Consider the following 21,551-nt stretch of genomic DNA (forward strand, 5'->3'; position numbering starts at 1 on the left):
TTTCAGTAATGCAACTAAAAACATGAACATGTCATACATTCTGGATTCATTACACATCAACTGAAATATTGCAAGCCTTTTATTATTTTAATATTGCTGATTATGGCATACAGCTTAAGAAAACTCAAAAATCCTATCTCAAAAAATTTGAATATTTCCTCAGACCAAGTAGAAAAAAAATATTTATAACAGCAAAATAAAATCAAACATTTGAAAATGTCAATTAATGCACTCAGTACTTGGTTGGGAATCCTTTTGCACGGATTACTGCATCAATGCGGCGTGGCATGGAGGCAATCGGCCTGTGGCATTGCTGAGGTGTTATGGATGCCCAGGATGCTTCAATAGCAGCCTTTAGCTCATTTGCATTATTGGGCCTGGTGTCTTTCAGCTTCTTCTTCACAATAACCCACAAATTCTCAATGAGGTTCAGGTCAGGGGAGTAGGCAGGCCAATGGAGGACAGTATTGCCATGGTCAGTACACCAGTTACTGCTGGTTTTGGCACTGTGGGCAGGTGCCAGATCATGCTGGAAAATGAAATCATCATCTCCATAGAGCTTTACAACAGATACAGCCACAATAGCCGTATTCCCATGGTCAAGCCACTCCTGAACTCTAGACCACGGAAGAAGCGTCTGACTTGGGCTATGGAAAAGAAGCACTGGACAGTTGCAGAGTGGTCCAGAGTTTTGTATTTCATTTGGTAGTTGAGGCGCTAGGCTCTGGAGGAAGGCTGGAGAGGAGCAAAATCCAAATTGCCTGAAATCCATTGTGAAGTTCCCACAGTCAGCAATGGTTTGGGGAGCCATGTCAGCTGCTGGTTTTGGTCCACTGTGTTTCATCAAGTCCGTAGTCAATGCAGCTGTGTACATGCTTCCATCTGTTGTAAAGCTCTATGGAGATGATTATTTAATTTTCCAGCATGATCTGGCACCTGCCCACAGTGCCAAAACCAGCAGTAACAGGTGTACTGACCATGGCATTACTGTCCTCGATTGGCCGGCCAACTCTCCTGACCTAAACCCCATAGAGAATTTGTGGGTTATTGTGAAGAAGAAGCTGAAAGACACCAGACCCAATAATGCAAATGAGCTGAAGGCCATTATTGAACCATCCTGGGCATCCATAACACCTCAGCAATGCCACAGGCCGATTGCCAACCAAGTACTGAGTGCATTAATTGACATTTTCAAATGTTTGATTTTGTTTTGCTGTTATAAATCTTTTTCTTTTTAACTTTGTCTAAGGAAATATTCAAATTTTTGGAGATAGGATTTTTGAGTTTTCTTAAGCTGTATACCATAATCAGCAATATTAAAAGACTTGCAATATTTCAGTTGATGTGTAATGAATCCAGAATGTATGGCAGTTTCATGTTTTTAGTTGCATTACGGAAAATAAAGGACTTTATCACAATATTCTAATTCTCTGAGACAATCCTGTACATATACATATATACATATACACTTATATATACATATATATACATACAAATACATATATATATATATATATATACACACATATATACATTTCCATATAATGTTGCGTTTGTGTTGACATGAATTCAACTCTTCATCTTGAGTCTGGTGACAAAATGAAATGGTGTTTTGTGTTCTTCATTGTTTCCAAGCTTTACCTCAGTCAGACTTTAGTGTGAAAGCCAAACATCTTATTCAAACAAACTTTATTTTAGAGTTTTGATGTAAACTTAAAGACAGGTGAAGTAATAAATATGTCTGTAGGGAGGCACTCACAGGACGCCCCTCTGGTCTTCGTGAGAGCGCTGATGGAAGACGAAAGAGATGGCGGCGTCCCAGGAGGCCTTCAACACCTGGTCTCTCAGGCCCTTCTTGTCCAAGCAGTGGTTCCACTGGGAGAGGTCGCTGGTGCAGTCGGACTCCGGCGGGGGAGGGCGGGCCTGGATGCCGTTGACGCAGCGGCGGCAACGAAACCTTATTTCGCCACAAGGAGGAGTCGTGGTGAGGGTTAAGTCAAGAACACACTGTTTAGTTCTTTAAAAATATAGATTGTTAAACTTAGCTAATATTCAAAGATTAGCATCAATACGAATGGCCCATCAAATCCTTAAAAACACCGCACCAGCGCCTTTTAAGCACTTTGTCCAGTTTATATCTGCTGTGTCAACCAGAAACACGCGAGCCTCCACCAGGGGGCAGTGTAGCGTACCCAGATGTAAAACATCTTTTGCACAATTAGCCTTTTCATTTAAAGCCATAAAGCAGGGGTGTCGAACTCAAATACAGAGTGGGCCAAAATTTTAAACAGGTTGAACAAATTAACCTTTTTAATAGGGACCCAAACAAGTTTTGCATTAAATATTGAACAAGCAAGGCTTATATAACTTTAGTGACATGCAAAATCCAGTTTCAAATAATAATAATAATAATTAAAAAAATATCAATGGCATATCAAATAAAATTTAAATAAAAATGTTATGCCTTTTTTTCTATTTGCAATTTTCTGAGGTAAATATCAATTTTTTTCCACAGGCTAATAATAAATTTGAAAATAAAATAACAATAATGAATGAACCAAACATTCAAGCCTTGAAGTAGCAAGAAAAAAATGCATGAATAAAACGTTAATTATTGGTCAGTTTGCTGGAAGTTTCCCGGAAGAGTTAGTGCTGCAAGGGTTTCTGGGTATTTGTTCTGTTGTGTTACGGTGTTCGCCAGAAATGTGTTTGTCATTCTTGTTTGGTGTGGGTTCACAATGTGTGGCACATATTTGTAACTGTGCTAAAGTTGTTTATACGGCCACCCTCAGTGTGACCTGTATGGCTGTTGACCAAGTATGCCTTGCATTCACTTGTGCGTGTGTGTAAAAGCCACAAATATTATGTGACACGCTGTTAGTATGGAGGAAAAGCGGACGTGACGACAGGTTGTAGAGAACGCTAAAGGCAGTGTCTTAAATGCACGCCCCCAATATAGTTGTCCAGGTAGAACTTCGGGAGTCTACTGGGAAAATTAGGAGGGTTGGCAAGTATGAGTATTAGCGGTGAATGCGGTGTTACAGCGGCACAGACGCTGCATAACACCGGCGGGCCAGCTCTAATGCTAAATTGATATTGCCTCAAGGGTCAAATTAAATTACACGGCGGGCCAGATTTGGCCCGCGGGCCAGAGTTTGACACCAATGCCATAAAGGAACGGTACCACCTCACAAGAAACTTGAAAAGTTTAACAGATGACTCTACATTTACAATTAAAGTTAAAAAGTGGCTTTGGAGCAATCAAAGCTGCTCACACGGTCACTAAGGGGGGCACTGTGTTTGACAGATCAAATTAATGTGTATTATATTCATCCATGACAGCATTTTTGTTGTAAATTATGAGGTGTGTGTTAAAATCATGCTTGTTTTTGTTGTTTTACAAATGACAGATGTAAACAAGAGCATGTATTATCTTTGTGTGATGATGTAAATGAGATGTGGTTGTATTGTATATTAAGTATGTGTCCATGAAAGGGCATTTTATGACCTTTTTTTTAATTTGATTATGTGACATGATATGATTTTATTGTAATGATTTTACTGCATGATTTTTGTATCCCTTTAATTTAGGTAGCTAGGGACTAAAGATGGAAATGAGCTATTTAGCTATAATCTGGTACAGATCATCTCTGTCTTTGAACTTAATGTTTCTGTGCATTGTCCCTTTAAATAAAGACTAAACTAAACTAAAAAAAGAATGCGGCAGAAGTCGCCATCCTTACTTGTCGTGTGTGTCGCTGGCGGTCTCCTCGTTGAGCGCAAAGAGCTCGCGTAGTTCTCCCAGCGAGAAGTGGCGCTCCACGTCCTGCTCCTCGTCCACCACGCAGCTGCTCAGGGCTTTCTTGTGGGCCTGCCTCTGCAGGATCTTCTCCTCGATGGTGCCCGTCTGCGGGGAGGAAACTAAATATTCTTCACGTTTTCCACATTCCAATAAGTTGCCAGTTTTCCACTGAATTTTGTATTTTCCGGAACAAAATTTCCCATTAAAATGAACAGGGTTCCCCCCTGCATGTGAATGACCGCAGCAAAATAAAAGCCGGCACAACTTTAAAAATTAAGGTTTATTACGTGAAAACAAATTAAAGTACCGTATTTTCCGGACTATAAAGCGCATTTATTTTTTCTCTCAAAAATCGACACTGCAACCTTATAACCCGCTGCGCCTAATGTACGGAATAATGTCAGAATAATTGTATCTAAGTTATCACAAAACTTTCGGTTTCCATGAGTTCCTGGCGAGGAGACAAAAGCTGTCTTAGATCTTACGGAGCAAAAGGCTTGTAAAACTCCACTGTGGACGATGGGAAGCGACATGAAGGTGTCGCTTTCTTAGATCTATTGTAATCCACAGGAAGATCTACGAAGCGCAGAGGAAGCAGGACCTGACGCAAACTCCAGGCATCTTTTCTTTGAACTGTTTTGTGACCGAGGGCGACGGCTGTTTACGACCCCCTCCCCCCTTATAAAACAGCTGTTGCCATGTAATCAGGGAAAGTCCAAATAAAAGAGGCGGCGTGCAATCTTTTCGTCAGAGCGTGGGACGACATTGTACAAGGGTACAGGTCTACGCGTTCTCCTCATTGAGCTAAATTGAATCCTGCCTCTATTTAATTCCTTGCTTCTTGTCTGTTTAATAGATGTCATCGGTGTTTGAACCTGACAAATAATTCTGGTTTTGCTTACCGACCTCGAAGCTATTTTATTTGGTAAATGGTGTAATGATAAGTGTGACCAGTAGATGGCAGTCACACATAAGAGATAAGTGCAGACTGCACTATGATGTGAATGAAGTGAATTGTGAAGTGAATTATATTTGTATAGCGCTTTTCTCTAGTGACTCACAAGCGCGTTTACATAGTGAAACCCAATATCTAAGTAACATTTAAAGCAGTGTGGGTGGCACTGTGAGCAGCTGGGTAAAGTGTCTTGCCCAAGGACACAACGGCAGTGACTAGGATGGCGGAAGCGGGGATCGAACCTGGAACCTTCAAGTTGCTGGCACGCCCATTCTACCAACCGAGAAGTACCGCCCCATTGCCATATTGATGGCAATATGACTCAAGGAAACAACAACATTTTACATGTTCCATTGAAAATACAGAACATTACACACAACGTTAAAAATTCTATCAAAATGTTTTAGTAGGACTTTGATAGATAGATTGAGAGTACTTTATTGATTCCTTCAGGAAAATTAAAAATTTGGTAAGCTATGAAGCCACACCGCTTGATGGATTGTACCGTGCCTCAACATAGGAGTATTAATATGGTGTGTGTATAAGGTAAACCATTACCTGGCATTTTGTTTCGCAATATTATGCAAAAACAACTTTTCTTACCTTCTGGTACCTGCTGATATGTATTTGGGATCTGCATGAATCCTGAAAAATTGTACAAGTCCGCCTTTGTAGTCCGTGCCAACAACGTAGTCGATAATCTTCTTTTTCTCTATCTTATTGTTATGTGACATTCATCCTCCACTGTTGCCATTTTGTAATATAAAGTAGTGTAAAGTTCTTACTTATATCTGTCAGTCAACTCACCTTGAAAGCACTAAAACATACCGGTGTAGTGACTTTACATTATTCACCTAAGGAACTTTAGTTATTAGAGAGTTCTGGTCACGGGACACATTTCGGGCGTTGTTGTTGCACACGTGATCCACGGATGAGGAGATGCTGCTCCATTATTGATTGAAATGAGTTTGAATGTCAATTAAAACAGTTAGCGCCGTCTTTTGACACTTCTTCCACTACCGTCCTTGCATGCAACACCGCGACAACAAAGATGACGGGGAGTAGTCGCTGTCCAAGGTGAACCATGTAAATAAGACCCGCCCGCAAAACGGCGCATCCCGAAGCGACTGTCAGAAAGTGGCTGGAAGATGATGTATAAAACATCATCTATGCAACATTTTGAGCAAAGAACCACCATTACATGTTATGTGGACCACAAGGAAGTCAGTTACATTTAGAAAATAACAATAATAATAATATGACTCCTTTAATGCGCCTTATAATCCGGTGCGCCCTATGGTCCGGAAAATACGGGAATATAATGTATGCATGGTAATAATATATAGCAGGGGTCGGGAACCTTTTTGGCTGAAAGAGCCAAGAAGCCAAATATTTTAAAATGTATTTCCCTAAGAGCCATATATATATTTTTTAACACTGAACACAACTAAACGCGTGCATTTTTAAGTAAGACCAACATTTCCAGAGTATAATAGGTCTCTTATTCTTTATAATAACATTGTTATTCCAAAGCTAACTGTGGAGGGGGCGTGGCCTGCGGGCCTGCAGCAAAGCAGGATGTTGCCAGGACCGGCCTCGAAATCAGCGACAGGTGCGAAGATGGCCCACCTGAGCCTTGTTATCTAATTACCTGTGGCTCTGTTATAAGCAGTAGCCAAGAGGAGAGACAGGGTTGGGGCTGGAGCCAGAGCGCGAGTGAGGACGAAAGACAAAAATACAATTGCTGGAAAGCAACTGAGAGAAAAATACAATAAAACAATATTGTAACCCTAAAACAGGCTCTTGGTGGTCTGAAGAACCCCGAGGAGGGCAAGCCCCACACTAACCAATGATAAATAAATTACTTCTTACCATTAATGCAACGTCTTGAACATAAAAAAGCATGAGAAGGTTTTATATTTTGAACGTTATTTTTAACACTGTGATTACAAGTGGAATTATTCATTACTTATCCTGTTAAGCAATGTCAGCTCAGATTTATCCGAGAGCCAGATGCAGTCATCAAAAGAGCCACATCTGGCTCTAGAGCCATTGGTTCCCTACCCCTGATATATAACTTAATTTGCAGGCACTATTTTGTAGTCATGCACCAAAAATGAGGTGCGCGTCAAGCATCAAGTCTGAGGGCGCGTGCTACTCACAGACAGCAGTCGGTAGATGTAACACGTCTTCTTCTGGCCGTCTCGCCACACCCGCGCCATGGCCTGCTCGTCGTTGGCCGGATTCCAGTCGGGATCAAACATGACCAAGCGGTTGGCGCCGATCAGATTGAGTCCACAGCCTCCCGCCTTGCTGCTCAGCATGAAGATGAACTCTGGGTTCTAGAAAAAGGGGAGGGACTCAACTTGGTTAAGAGTGTCAACAACAACAACAAAAAATATTACTTTTGAATGAATTGCAATTCTTATTTTTAACGATTCCTATTTGATTCAAAACTTTTTTTTTTTTTGTATATCTGTCTTGTCCAATTAGGCAAAGCCTATTGTTGATATTGATGCCTGTATCTGCTGTACAGATTTCCTTTACAAAACATTTGTCTTTTACTTTATTCATTGTTTGGGTGGCATTTTGTAAACAAAACCATTTTTCTTTTGAGTCAGTGGTGTACAAAGTGCGGTCCGAAGGGGTCATTTTAACGGCCCGAGGCACATTCTAAAATAACTGTAAAAAATTTATTTTTAAAAAGTGAAAAAATAACTAACAGGTGAAATGTAAGGAGAAAATGTTGCAATGTTGACGAATATCACAAAGCTGCCATGCAGGCTGTTTTTTTTTTCTTTAGACTGTCATTGCTCAAAAATAATGAATCAGAATATTTTTATTGTGAATTATTGACTTGCTGTATGCAAGGTTTCAATTTCTTCACAACAAAAAAATCCACTGTGAAATATTTTTGGGGGGGAAATATTGCATATTTTATATGTTTGCTATGTAAAAACTAAGTTTCCTTTGACGAAAAAGACATAAGACAAAAATAAATAATAAAAAAAACTTGATAGACCTGAAATTGAACTAGAGATTATATAACACTTTAACACTTTTAAGAGAGAGGCTCTTTTGGACCCCCAAAAATAAAAAAACTAGAAAAAAAACAGCCACTGCTCAAAATGAATAATTAATCAAAATCAATGTTATAAATTACTGACCTATTTACGGCTCCAATTATTCAATTATTTTACTTTGAAAATTGTTTGGGAGACAATTGTGCATACGTTATATGTTTGCCATTTAAAAACAAAGTTTTAATTGACAAAAAGGACACTAAACAAACAAACAAACAAAAAACATTTAAAAAACTTGATGTATGACCTATTTTGAACACTTTTATGAGTGAGGCTCTTTTGGATCCCCAAGAATAATAAAAAAAAAACTGTCATTGCTCAAAAAATAATAATAAATCAAAAGCAATGTCGTAATAAATTATTGACCTCCTTAAGGCTCCAATTATTTCACATCAAATATTCCACTTTGAAAAATATTTGGGGGACAATATGTGTTTGCCATATAAAAACATTTTCTTTGACAAAAAGGGCATAAAACTATTTAGTAGGATTTAAGGTCCAAGCTATTGAATATGCTAAAAAGAACAGTAAGCCGCTTGGTTTTATTAATATACCGTAGCTGCGTGTGTCAAATATGAGTCTTTAAATGACTCCCACCTCCTGGTTGTAGAGGGCGCTAGTGATTCTTCTTGCGACTATTCGGCTTCAGAAGAAGTGACAACAAGCAGCAAGAGTGAGCAGCGATTGTTTATTTTTTCCTCTCGCTTGCACTTTTAACATGGAGGATTACATATCTAAAATAAAACTGTTTTCTAAACTGGACTTTCAATGGAAGCAGGAGGTAATAAAGGAAGATCTCCATCGAGATAGAGAGACTTTTACAACTGAAGAAAGATAAGGGAGACTTCTATAAACAAGTTATCGATGCTTTTGACCAGGAGGAGCTGCGCATGGACTTCATTTATAAGTAAAGGTAAGACCATAATAACGTTTTTTTTTATTAAATGTGCTTTTCATGATGGTATCCTTACATCACACTCAAATTTATAAGCGCAGGCCTAAATTTACCGCATGCCTTTGGTAAACGCCGGAGTGAGAAGAGGTTTTAAAATAATTAGCGCATGCTTGCCTTTACCGCATGCCTTTGGTAAGCGCCGGAGTGAGAAGAGGTTTTAAATGAATTAGCGCCCCGGCGGCAATTCAAGGAAATACGGTAATCACGGACCTGGCACCCAATGTTATTGTCAAAATAAATGCATCTAAGTTATCACATAACTTTGTGTTTCAATGAGTTCCCGGCGAGCAGACATAAGCTGCTTTTGATCTAACCAATCAAAAGGCTTGTAATACTCCACTGTGCAGGATGGGAAGCGACATGAAGGTGTCGGTTTCTTTGATGAATTGTTATCCACATGATTTTGTCTTGACCCGAGATCTACAAAGCGGAGAGGAAGCAGGACCTTACCCCCCCTCCAGGCACCTTTTCTTTGAACTTTTTTGCAAACAAAGGCAGCGGCTGTTTACGACGCTCCGTCCCTTTAGTAACAGCTGTTGCCATGTAATCAGGGAAAGTCCAAATAAAAGAGGAGGCGTACAATCTTTCGTCGTGGTGGAAAACTACAGAAAGTACAGCCCAGACGTTTCTCCTCAATTCGCTAAATTGAATTATGTCTCTGTTGAATTCCTTGCTTCTTGTCTGTTTTATAGATGTCATCAGTGTTTGAACCTGACACTTATAAAAAAAAAGTATTGATTTTAAATCGAGAATCGTCACCTCCAAGAATCGAATAGTGTGGTTCCCAAAGATTGGACAACTCTCTTTGGCGCCTCACGCAGCTTCACACTTACTGATGGACTGTTGAATTGCTCCACAATCTTGGCCCGTTTCTTGATGGACATGGTGCCGTCCAGTCGGACGTAGGGGTACCTAAAAGACAGCAGCAGGGCTGGAGTAGCAATCCTACATTAGGCATGATCCCCCCGCCACCTCTAAAAAACGCACCTTCTAGAATTGCACAGCTTCTCGAAGATGTCCAGTGTTTGCGTGTAGTTGGAGACCAGGACCACCTTGTCGCTGGTGGTCGTCCTGGTCATGGCCAGAATGTAGTCCAGGACCAACATTTTCCCTGGAGTAGAACAGGCGCACGTTGAGCGGCGCACATCCCTTCGTGACTTCGGCCTTCTTACCTGACAGCTGAGGCTCCACGCTTTTGATGGAGTAGCCCGGCGGGAAAAGATCCAGAGCCCCTTCGAAACCTTCCTCGCCCTCCAGGCACTTGTCGTAGATGAGGGCTGGGTCTGGCACACCACAATCATCCCTTAACACAGTCTTTTTCAAACTTTTTGGAGCCGAGGCACATTTTTAGCATTAAAAAAATGTGGAGGCACACCACCAGCAGAAATCATTAAAAAACAAAACTCAGTTGACAGTAAAAAGTGGTTGCAGTTGTTGGATATGACTTTAAAACATAAGCAAGCATGCATGACTATAGCTCTTGTCTCAAAGTAGGTCACCACCTGTCACATCACACCCTGACTTATTTGCACTTTTTTGCTGTTTTTCTGTGTGTGTAGTCTTTTACTTCTTGTCTTGCACTCCTATTTTGGTGGCTTTTTCTCTTTTTTTTTTGTAGCAGTTTCATGTCTTCCTTTGAGTAATATTTCCCGCCACTTCTTTATTTTTTTTTTCGCAATCAATATTTCAGTTGTTTTTATCCTTCTTTGTGGGGACATTGTTGATTGTCATGTCATGTTCGGATGTACTTTGTGGACGCCATCTTTGCTCTGCAGTAAGTATTTGCTGTCGTCCAGCATTCTGTTTTTGTTTACTTTGTAGCCGGTTCAGTTTTAGTTCGGATCTGCATAGCCTTCCCTAAGCTTCAATGCCTTTTCTTAGGGGCACTCACCTTTTGTTTATTTTTGGTTTAAAAGCCTACTGAAACCCACTTCTACCAACCACGCATTAATATATCAATGATGAAATATTAACATTGCAACACATGCCAATACGACCTTTTTATTTTACTAAATTGCAATTTTAAATTTCCCGCAAAGTGTCGTGTTGATGTCGTGTTTGACGTCTCGGGTTGTAGTGGACATTATTTTCCAGCCCGGTCCAAGCTATAAGTAGTCTGCTTTAATCGCATAATTACACAGTATTCTGGACATCTGTGTTGCTGAATCTTTTGCAATTTGTTCAATTAATAACGGAGAAGTCAAAGTAGAAAGATGGAGGTGGGAAGCTTTTAGCCTTTAGCCACACAAACACAGCCGGTGTTTCCTTGTTTAAAATTCCCGAAGATGAAGTTTTACTATGGATCAGAGCGGTCAAGCGAACATGGATCCCGTTTACATTTCAACTGGCAGTTTTCGGTGAGAAATTTGTGGTAATAAGTCGCCTCTTACCGGAGACATCAGCGGAGCTTCCGTTCCGCTGCAGCTGCGTGACTTCCCTCAGAGACTCTGGCATCAACACACCCGTGGCCACACCCCTCCGACTCTCAAGTACTATTTAATCTCACTAAAACATTAGCAACACAATAGGCAGAAAAGGGATTTTCCAGAATTATCCTACTAAATGTGTCTATTAACATCTGAATCGCTCCCACTGCAATTGCCTTTTTTTTTTCTAGTTCTTCACTTTAACTTTCCTCATCCACAAATTTTTCATCCTCATTCAAATTAATGGGGAAATTGTCGCTTTCTTGGTCCGAATAGCTCTAGCTGCTGCTGGCTATGATTGTAAACAATGTTCAGATGTGAGGAGCTCCACAACCAGTGACGTCACGCGCACATCGTCTGCTACTTCCGGTAAAGGCAAGGCTTTTTTATTAGCCACCAAAAGTTGCGAACTTTATCGTCGATGTTCTCTACTAAATCCTGTCAGCAAAAATATGGCAATATCGCGAAATGATCAAGTATGACACAGAATGGACCTGCTATCCCCGTTTAAATAAGAACATCTCATTTCAGTAGGCCTTTAAACATCACACACGTTTTTACCTGTGCAGTGCCTCCCGCTGTTTCCGACATCTACAAAGCAATTAGCTACCGGTGGCCACCTACTGATATGGGAGTGTTTTACAGGGTTACTTTGCCGAGCTCTAGACAGCACCGACACTCAACAACACATCATTTGCAGACTATAATAACTGGTTTGCAAAAAATATTTTCAACCCAAGTAGGTGACATGAGATTATCTCCCACGGCACACCAGGCGCCCTGCGATGAGGTGGCGACTTGTCCAGGGTGTACCCCGCCTTCCGCCCGATTGTAGCTGAGATAGGCGCCAGCGCCCCCCGCGACCCCGAACGGGAATAAGCGGCAGAAAATGGATGGATGGATGGGCACACCAGGCTGTATCTCACGGCACACTAGTGCGCCGCGGCACAGTGGTTGAAAAGCACTGCCTTAACATGTACACCACCATCCCATTCCAAGACAAGTATTACACCAAGAAAAATGTGGAATTATGGGAGAATGTGGAAAATAAACAGCATGAATGTTTTGATGCGGAAATGTGTTGGCATTTATTTTGATGGGAATGTGGAATTCTGGCAAATAGATCGCCCGAATCTTTTGCTGAGAAATGAACATTTTCCTCCCCCCTCCTCCACAATGTGGAAAAATAGCATTTTTTGGAATGTAGAAATATACTATGTTAATGTATATTAGCGATAGGCATGTAATCGATATCAATAAAAAAAGTGTTCGACAAAATGTTCCCCTTTTTTTTCTTCTTCATCGGAAAAAAACGAAAGTTGCGAATCAATAGAATAGAATAGAATAGAAAGTACTTTATTGATCCGTGGCGGAAATTCAGCACCACTTCCTCTCTCGCTAACAGCCAATCAAGTAGCAGTATCGGCTATGACATTTCAGATGTGTCGGTCATGCTGCCTCTGTGTGCATATCGCTTGCGTCATCACAACATTCGGTTTTCAGAGGACACATTTTCAATGCATCACTAATTATGCATACCAGTTAGGTTATATATTCACCCATGCATACATTATATTACTTTAATTTTTTTCCCCGTAATAAACCTTCATTTTTAAAGGAGTGCCGTTTTTTATTGCCGTGGTCCATTACATATAGGGGCAAACCCTGTTCATTTTAATGGGTAGTTTTGTTCCAGAAAATACTAAACTCAGTGGACAACTTGGACATTTTGGAATGTGGAAAATTGATCGTTTGAAGATCATTTTGATACTGTAATGTTTTAAATGTAAGTGTAGAAAAATGACATTCATTTTAATGGGGATTTTTTTAGGGGCCGGAAAATGTGGAATTCAATGAAAACCAGGATTGTTTTTAAACAGACATTTTAAATATAGATTGCCCGAATTTTGTGTTGTGCTAATGGTTTGAATTGTTCTGGAAAATTCTCAAGATCAAGAGAAATTTGTGTTAAGGAAAATGTGGAATTTTGAACAACGGTGGGAATTTTGGATGTAGAAAATTGTTCCGTCAAAATGTTTTTTTACTTTGGAAGGTTTAATCAAAGGTGTCAGAGTCGTTTTTACAGAGGGCCGCTTCGAACAGTAAACAATATTATTACACAATTTTTTTTATGCGGGCTTCACGGTGGCAGAGGGGTTAGTGCGTCTGCCTCACAATACAAAGGTCCTGCAGTCCTGGGTTCAAATCCAGGCTCGGGATCTTTCTGTGTGGAGTTTGCATGTTCTCCCCGTGAATGCGTGGGTTCCCTCCGGGTACTCCGGCTTCCTCCCACTTCCAAAGACATGCACCTGGGGATAGGTTGATTGGCAACACTAAATTGGCCCTAATGTGTGAATGTTGTCTGTCTATCTGTGTTGGCCCTGTGATGAGGTGGCGACTTGTCCAGGGTGTACCCCGCCTTCCGCCCGATTGTAGCTGAGATAGGCGCCAGCGCCCCCCGCGACCCCAAAAGGGAATAAGCGGTAGAAAATGGATGGATGGATAGTTGATTTTTTTTTCAAACTAAAATGTAAAAAAATATGATAAGTTGCAATAATTTCACCTCTAAATGTAGTGTATCATACTGTAAATGGAAAAACAGTACTGCTGTTTTTATTGTAAAAAAAAAAAATGGCAGCTCAGTTGCCAGAATTTTAATGTAAAATAAACTTTTTTTTTACTGTAAATAAAAAAATCCGATTTTACAGTAAAATTTTGGCACCTGGGCTGCCAGTTTGTTGGTTTTTTTACAAAATCAAAAACTGTAGATTTTTCTGTAAATGCCAAAACGGCAACATAGTTTAATACAGTAAAAAAAAAAAAAAGTACTGTTCAATGAGAGAAAAATGCAGTAAAAAAACACAGTAAATTTCTAAATTTGACTATGAAATCTATTACTACTTTTACATGGCACTATTTGATGGATAACTTGTTTTGAAATCATTATTATAAATATTTATTTATATTAAAAAAATGGTTTGAATGCTTGATCAAAATTTTTGCATAATTAGACACGCCTTCCGCCAGGATGCAGTTAGTTTTGGCTCAAGCAACCCCCCCGTCCCGCCTCGAACGGGACAAGCAGTAGGAAATGGATGGATGGATAGACAATATTTAAGTCTTTTATGATGTGGTGGACCACATCATAAAAGAGTATGGAGTACATATCATTTTTATTTCCCAAAATAAAACTAAATAATAGATTAGATTAGATTAGTTAGTACTTTATTTATTCCGTCAGGAGAGTTCCTTCAGGAAAATTAAAAAAATACATTTAGTAAGAAAAGCTACAGTACTTAATTGATACATATTATTTCCAGGGCCAAATAAGATGAAGTGGCGGGCCACGTCAGGCCCCCGGGCCTTGACTTTTTGACACCTGTGGTTTAGGTTGACGCATGTGGACCTTGTAAAAAAAAAAAAAAAAAAAGTCCATTCATTTTAAATAGGAATTTTGACTTAATGAAATTATCCATAATTTTACTAAGACAAAATTCCTATCCTTTTCAATCTTTATATCCACCTTGGAATGTAAGATGAGAGAGGAGTTGGTGCAAAGTGGCCTGTTTTTTGCGGGGTAAAGGAGGATAAGAAAAACACATTATCTGATAGGGAACATAAATATTTTGGTTAAACATTGAAATGGCAGTAATACAGCATCAATCACAAAAGAAACCCATTTGGAGAATAACCTCATGACCAAAAGACAAATACAATATCAATTTGTGATCTTCGACATTACAACAGTTTCATGCTCATAAAAGGTGGGGGTGGATGGTGTAAAAAGTACCAAGCAGTACTAGTATAGTATCGCGGTACTAATGAATCAAAAACGGTACTATACTCTGTTTGAAAAGTGCCGGTTTGCCATATATATATATTTTTTTTATAGGTGAGACGGCGCATCGTCGTCTCGTCATGACATTGCTGGTTTTACGGGCAGAGGAGCATGTTCGGCAGCGCGCACACACAGAGTACTTACAAGCAGACAGTGTGTAGACAGAAAAGGGAGAATGGAAAAAAAAAAGACCATTCATTTTCAATAGGAATTTTGTCTTAATGAAATTATCCTTAATTTCATTAAAGGGGAACATTATCACAATTTCAAAAGGGTTAAAAACAATAAAAATCAGTTCCCAGTGGCTAGTTTTATTTTTCAAAATTTTACACCTCCCGGAATATCCCTTAAAAAAGCTTTAAAGTTCTTGATTTTCGCTATTTGCGATGCGACTGTCCATTTCCCTGTGACGTCATACAGTGCTGCCAATACAAATATGGCCGTTACCACAGCAAGATATAGCGACATTAGCTCGGATTCAGACTCGGATTTCAGCGGCTTAAGCGATTCAACAGATTACGCATGTATTGAAACAGATAGTCGGAGTATGGAGGCAGATAGCGAAAACGAAATTGAAGAAGAAACTGAAGCTATTGAGCGAATAGCTATTGACGCTGTTCGGCCATAGCATGGGTGTACCTAATGAAGTGGCCTATAGCATGGCTGCCTTATTGGCATCGCCGGTAAAATGTGCGGACCAAACGATCAGGACTTTCGCATCTTGTGACACTGGAGCAACTTAAATCCGTCCATTGGTAAGTGTTTGTTTCGCATTAAATGTGGGTATCTAGTTTCAAATGTAAATACAGCTAGCGTAAATAGCATGTTAGCTATTTACCATGAATTTATTAAAGTGGACCCCGACTTAAACAAGTTGAAAAACTTATTGGGGTGTTACCATTTAGTGGTCAATTGTACGGAATATGTACTGTACTGTGCAATCTACTAATAAAAGTATCAATCAATCAATCAATCAGTATCGATTAGCGTAGCATGTTAGCATTGATTAGCTGGCAGTCATGCCGTGACCAAATATGTCTGATTAGCACATAAGTCAACAACATCAACAAAACTCACCTTTGTGATTTGGTTGACTTAATGGTTGCAAATGCATCTGCAGGTTATCCATACATCTCTGTGCCATGTCTGTCTTAGCATCGCCGGTCAAATGTGAAGACACTTTGGTACATTCAATGGGGGTCTGGCGGCAGATTTCTTGCCTGTGGTGCAACTTGAATCCCTCCCTGATAGTGTTGTTACACCCTCCGACAACACACAGACGAGGCATGATGTCCGCAAGGTTCCCAAAAATAGTAAAAAAAAAACGGAAAATAACAGAGCTGAGACCCGGTGTTTGTAATGTGAAAATGAATATGGCGGGTGTGTTACCTCGGTGACGTCACGTTCTGACGTCACCGCTAAAAGACCGATAAACAGAAAGGCGTTTAATTTGCCAAAATTCACCCATTTAGAGTTCGGAAATCGGTTAAAAAAATACATGGTCTTTTTTCTGCAACATCAAGGAATATATTACACTTGCATAGGTTTGGTGATAATGTTCCCCTTTAAGATTAAATTCCTATTGAAAATGAATGGTGTTTTTTTCTTTTTTCTACAAGGTCCACATGCAAGCTATTTGAAATGTATTCCTTCCAGCATTTATACCCGCTTTTATCTGTTCCAATGAGAAAGGACAGTGTTTCAAGTTCAGAAATCTTACGGTTGCAGAGTTTCTTGAGCGATGTGATGGACGAGAGCGAGGAGACGCTAACCTTGCCCCCTTGCAGCGCCTCCACGGGCTTGGCCTGCCTCAGGAAGCGCTTGTAGAGCTCGGTCTGCAGGGGGGTCAGCCTGCAGGGGGAAAGCCAGCACGTCTTTAGCACGCCGAGCCCAGTTTGGATCGGCACTGACCCGACCACCTACTTGCAACAGACCACCTGCTCTATCTTCACCGGCAGATACTTGGACAGGATGTCGGACGTTCTCCGGATTAAACACCTGTGGAGAGACGCGGCAGATGGCGAAGTGGACTTGACGACCTGAAGCAGGAAGCTACCTGTTGACGATGCTGATCAGCTCCTTGAGTTTGTCCTCGCCGTTCTGTCGGTCTTTGTCACTGGCGTCCGCATCGCGACCCTTCAGGATGGGAAGCTCGAAACGCTTCTTGAACTCCTGAGCTGTGCCTGGCATGATGAGATGATACCAGTGGACAGTTTCATCAAACTTTGCAACAAGAATTTGTGCAGTTTTGTTATACATTTTTTCAGAGGGAAGGCGATTGTTGTGGAAAATTGAACATTTTAGTAATCTCTTGTCTAACAACAAATTTAGTCTCAGTGCTTCTTATGTGCCTTATGTTGTATTGTTTCACCCAAACCAGGGGTCGGCAACCCGCGGCTCTTTAGTGCCGCCTAGTGGCTCTCTGGAGCTTTTTCTAAAATATATGAAAAATGGAAATGATGAGGGGGAAAAAAAAACACATTTTTTATTTTAATATGGTTTCTGTAGGAGGACAAACATCACACAAACCTCCCTAATTGTTATAAAGCACACTGTTTGTATTAAACATGCTTCACTGATTCAAGTATTTGGCGAGCGCCGTTTTGTCCTACTAATTTTGGCGGTCCTTGAACTCACCGTAGTTTGTTTACATGTCTAACTTTCTCCGACTTTCTAAGACGTGTTTTATGCCACTTCTTTTTCTGTCTCATTTTGTTCACCAAACTTATAACGTTGTGCATGAATGCACAAAGGTGAGTTTTGTTGATGTTATTGACTTGTGTGGAGTGCTAATCAGACATATTTGGTCACTGCATGACTGCAAGCTAATCGATGCTAACATGCTATTTAGGCTAGCTGTATGTACATATTGCATCTTTATGCCTCATTTTTAGCTACATTTGCGCTCATTTAGTTTCCTTTAAGTCCTCATAATTCAATTTATATGTCATGACACACTATTTGTATGTAATATGGCTTTTAATTTTTTGCGGCTCCAGACAGATTTGTTTTTGTATTTTTGGTCCAATATGGCTCTTTCAACATTTTGGGTTGCCGACCCCTGATCTAAACTATTTGGGCCTGTTTTTCTTGTCTGTTAGAAAATACATTTTTATATCCCCCTTATGGTGGTCTCATTACCTATATTTTAGTACTGGTAACAAAATGTATTTCAATACTTTTCTAAATAAAGGGGACCAAAAAAATGTCATTATTGGCTTATTTGAACAAAAAATCTTAGTGTACATGAAACATATGTTCATTATTGTAATTTAGTCCTAAAGTAAAATTGTCAACATACTAGACAACTTTTCTTTTAGTAGTAAGCAAACAAACAAAGACTCCTAACTAGTCTGCTGAGGTATGCGGTAACATATTGTGTATTCAATAAACAAAGAAACAATATTTTTGTACCTATTATTTTGTCCACATTATGAGGGACAAACTGTAAAAATGGATTATTAATCTACTTGTTCATTTACTGTTAATATCTGCTTACTTTATCTTTTAACATGTTCTATCTACACTTCTGTTGAAATGCAAGAAGCACTTATTCTTCTGTTCTTTGATACTTGACATTAGTTTTGGAAAATAAGGCACATTGTATGAATACAATTAAAAAAAATATTAAAAAAAAAAAAACATAAAAAAGAGCCAACAGGTGAAATGTAACAAGAAAATGTTGCAATGTTGACTCTAATAACACAAAGCTGCCATGCAGGCTGTTTCTTTCTTCAAAAAATAATAATGAATCAAAATCAAGGCTCCAATAACGTCACATTAAATATTCCACTTTGAGATATTATTTGGGGAAAATGTTGCAAATGTTGCTATGTAAAAAAGTAAGCTGTTTTTTTAAAATAATGTTTTAAAAAGGGCCTAAAACAAACAAACAAAAAACATAAACAACAATAAAACTTATAATCTGAAGTTGATCTGGAGGTTATTGTGTTAAAAGTAAACAGTTAATAAAATGTATCATTTATTTTTTTTAACACAGTAGGACCCTTTTGGATCACCAATAATTGTTGTGTAACTTGTTTTTAAGTGTCATTGCTAAAAAAATAATAATAATAATGAATTAAAATCAATGTTGTTAAGAGTTATTGACCTTTTTATGGCTCCGATTATTATATAATCTCAAATATTCCACTTAAAATTTTATTGGGTGAAATTATTACATATTACAGGGTTTTCTTTGACAAAAAGGGCATACAACTTAAATATTTTGATAACTTTATATTGACAGATAGACCTAATGTTGATCTAGAGATTTAAACCTTGAATAATATTTAAAATAATAATACTGAATAATGACAGATTTTTTATATGTTTTGGACCAAAACCCTTTAGGGTCCCCGGGATCAAGCCTGAGTGGAGCCCCAAATGTATATTTTTTGTACATATATTGTATTGTTTTTTTTAACATAAAAAATATCAAAGTGTGCGGCCCTCAGTGGAAAAAGTTTGGACACCCCTGCCTTAAAGCTTCTTTTGGACATTTCCATATTGAATGAAAAAAAGTTCCACAACAAGGTCGGTTTGGCCTGACCGCATCAAAAAGCAGCTTACCAAGGATGCCAGCGTTGACAAAGTGGACCAGGCTGAAGTACTCCAGCAGGTCATTCTGGATGGGTGTGCCCGATATGAGCACTCTCCTCTGGGCTCGCATGGCGTTAAGAGCCTGGTACGTCTGGTTGTCAGAGTTCTTCAGCCGATGGCCCTGCAGTGAGTCAAACACACACAAGAGTTAAGGCTGGAGTGACTAACTTGTGCTGCACATTTCTCCACACAGCAAACACCTCGTCGCAGACGACGAGTCCAACTTGGCCTTTGTGCAGAACTTCGGCGTGCAGCCGAAACGTCTCGTAGGAGATGATGAGTATGGGGGTCGGTACTCGGAGGCCCCGCTGGGAGATGAAGTTGACTAAAAGGCAGCGACAGATGGACACGTGACAAACATGAATGCGTGTTGTGACATGACTTCTGTTATTATTTACCGAAATACAACTAGGAAGAAAAACAATCTTGTCAGCAGAAAATAAAAAACATAATTTTTTTTATCTTGATTTTAGACATTTAAAATGTTTTAGTCATAATTCTTTTTTAAATTATTATTTTTTTAATTTAAAAGTAGATTTGTTGGTATCTAATTATTGTTACTATAACTCCTATATGAGAAATATTACTTACAATAAGAAAAAGAATCTGCCAATAAAGTTGCAATGGCAGATTATTTGTTCCTATTTCAAAAAGTAGACCTCAGATTTTAGTAGGTAATATTTATGATAAGCAAGTTGATCTAAAATAAACTGCCTGGTTGTCTGTCTGCGATGAGGTGGCGACTTGTCCAGTTTGCAGCCGGGATAGGCTGCAGCCCCACCGCGACGCCGGGAGGGACAAGCGGTAAAAAATGGATGCATGGAAGATATTATTTTCAGCAGCCTCTATTTTTTCCACTGGTGACTTTATTGCACCTAAATTAAATCTACATTCTATTCCATATCAATCGTGGCGAAGTTGGGAGAGTGGCCATGCCAGCAATCTGAGGGTTACTGGTTCAATCCCCAAATTCTACCATCCTAGTCACATCCGTTGTGTCCTTGAGCAAGACACTTCACACTTCACCCTTGCTCCTGATGGGCCTTGGTTAGCGCCTTGCATGGCAGCTCAGCTATCAGTGTGTGTGTGTGTGAGAATCAGTGATGTGCGGTGAACTAAACACCAGGTGAGGCATACATACTTTTTCTTCTTCTTTTTTTTAAATTAAATTCATATGTGCAGCTATAGTCATTGTTGATTTAGGTTGCACATTAGAGTAACAGGAAAAAAAAAAGGGAGTTATTCGCTTTCATAAAAACGTTATCATAATGACATTATGATATGATAAATGGGTCCAAAAAGTATTTGATAAAGTTGTTATTTAATACTTTTTGGTCCCATTTGCTTTTAACAAAAAAAAAATCAAGTATTGTGAGTGTATATTACCTTTCTGTATTTGTATCTGAAGCAGCAATAGCTATCCTCCATGAAAACATACTTTGTATGATCGCATTCATTTTGTCTTAAAGTCCAGTTAAGAGAAGTATTTCATCTTGGATATAGTATATAATCCTCCATATTGGCAGAAACATTTATTTAATTAAATTTCATTCCAAGAAATTAAACAATATTTTTGCATCTGACAAAAAACCCCCACAAACGCTGGCTTACTCTAATAAAAAGGCCATGTTTCTTATAAATACAGGTTAAAAAATTTTTTTTTTTAAATGCTGGCTTCTGCTGGACAAACCTGTGTCTGCCAGCTTGAGCGCCCCCACTTCTCCCAGTGCGGCGAGTCAGAGTACTGCTGAGGCATTGAACTGCAAGTTGACAATATATCACCCCCTACCTTGAGGCAGAGGTACTTGCTGCCTCATGACCTGCCTTTTCCACGTGGCAACAAGCATGCGCCCTCTCCCACGCACACGCCCAATACACACTGTGTGTAGC

The 21,551-nt window shown here is 39.4% G+C and overlaps 1 protein-coding gene across 5 annotated transcripts in view; it reads right to left on the reverse strand.

Moving 5' to 3' along the window:
• Positions 1-1,672: 1,672 nt before the first annotated feature.
• The window catches only part of rad54l (RAD54 like), a 39,649-nt gene continuing 19,770 nt past the window's right edge, over positions 1,673-21,551 (reverse strand). For all 5 annotated transcript variants that reach the window (XM_061888021.1, XM_061888022.1, XM_061888020.1 and 2 more), the window contains 11 exons: positions 19,862-19,986; positions 19,632-19,782; positions 17,116-17,242; positions 16,983-17,057; positions 16,780-16,910; positions 9,968-10,078; positions 9,783-9,906; positions 9,629-9,707; positions 6,920-7,099; positions 3,744-3,907; positions 1,673-1,957 (listed from right to left, as the gene is read on the reverse strand). In XM_061888021.1, coding sequence (XP_061744005.1) covers positions 1,756-1,957; positions 3,744-3,907; positions 6,920-7,099; positions 9,629-9,707; positions 9,783-9,906; positions 9,968-10,078; positions 16,780-16,910; positions 16,983-17,057; positions 17,116-17,242; positions 19,632-19,782; positions 19,862-19,986 — 1,469 coding nt within the window. In that variant the 3' untranslated portion in view covers positions 1,673-1,755. The remainder of the gene's footprint in view (positions 1,958-3,743; positions 3,908-6,919; positions 7,100-9,628; positions 9,708-9,782; positions 9,907-9,967; positions 10,079-16,779; positions 16,911-16,982; positions 17,058-17,115; positions 17,243-19,631; positions 19,783-19,861; positions 19,987-21,551) is intronic.

This window comes from Nerophis ophidion, linkage group LG26 (genome assembly GCF_033978795.1).
Source record: "Nerophis ophidion isolate RoL-2023_Sa linkage group LG26, RoL_Noph_v1.0, whole genome shotgun sequence".
Lineage (NCBI taxonomy): Eukaryota > Metazoa > Chordata > Actinopteri > Syngnathiformes > Syngnathidae > Nerophis > Nerophis ophidion.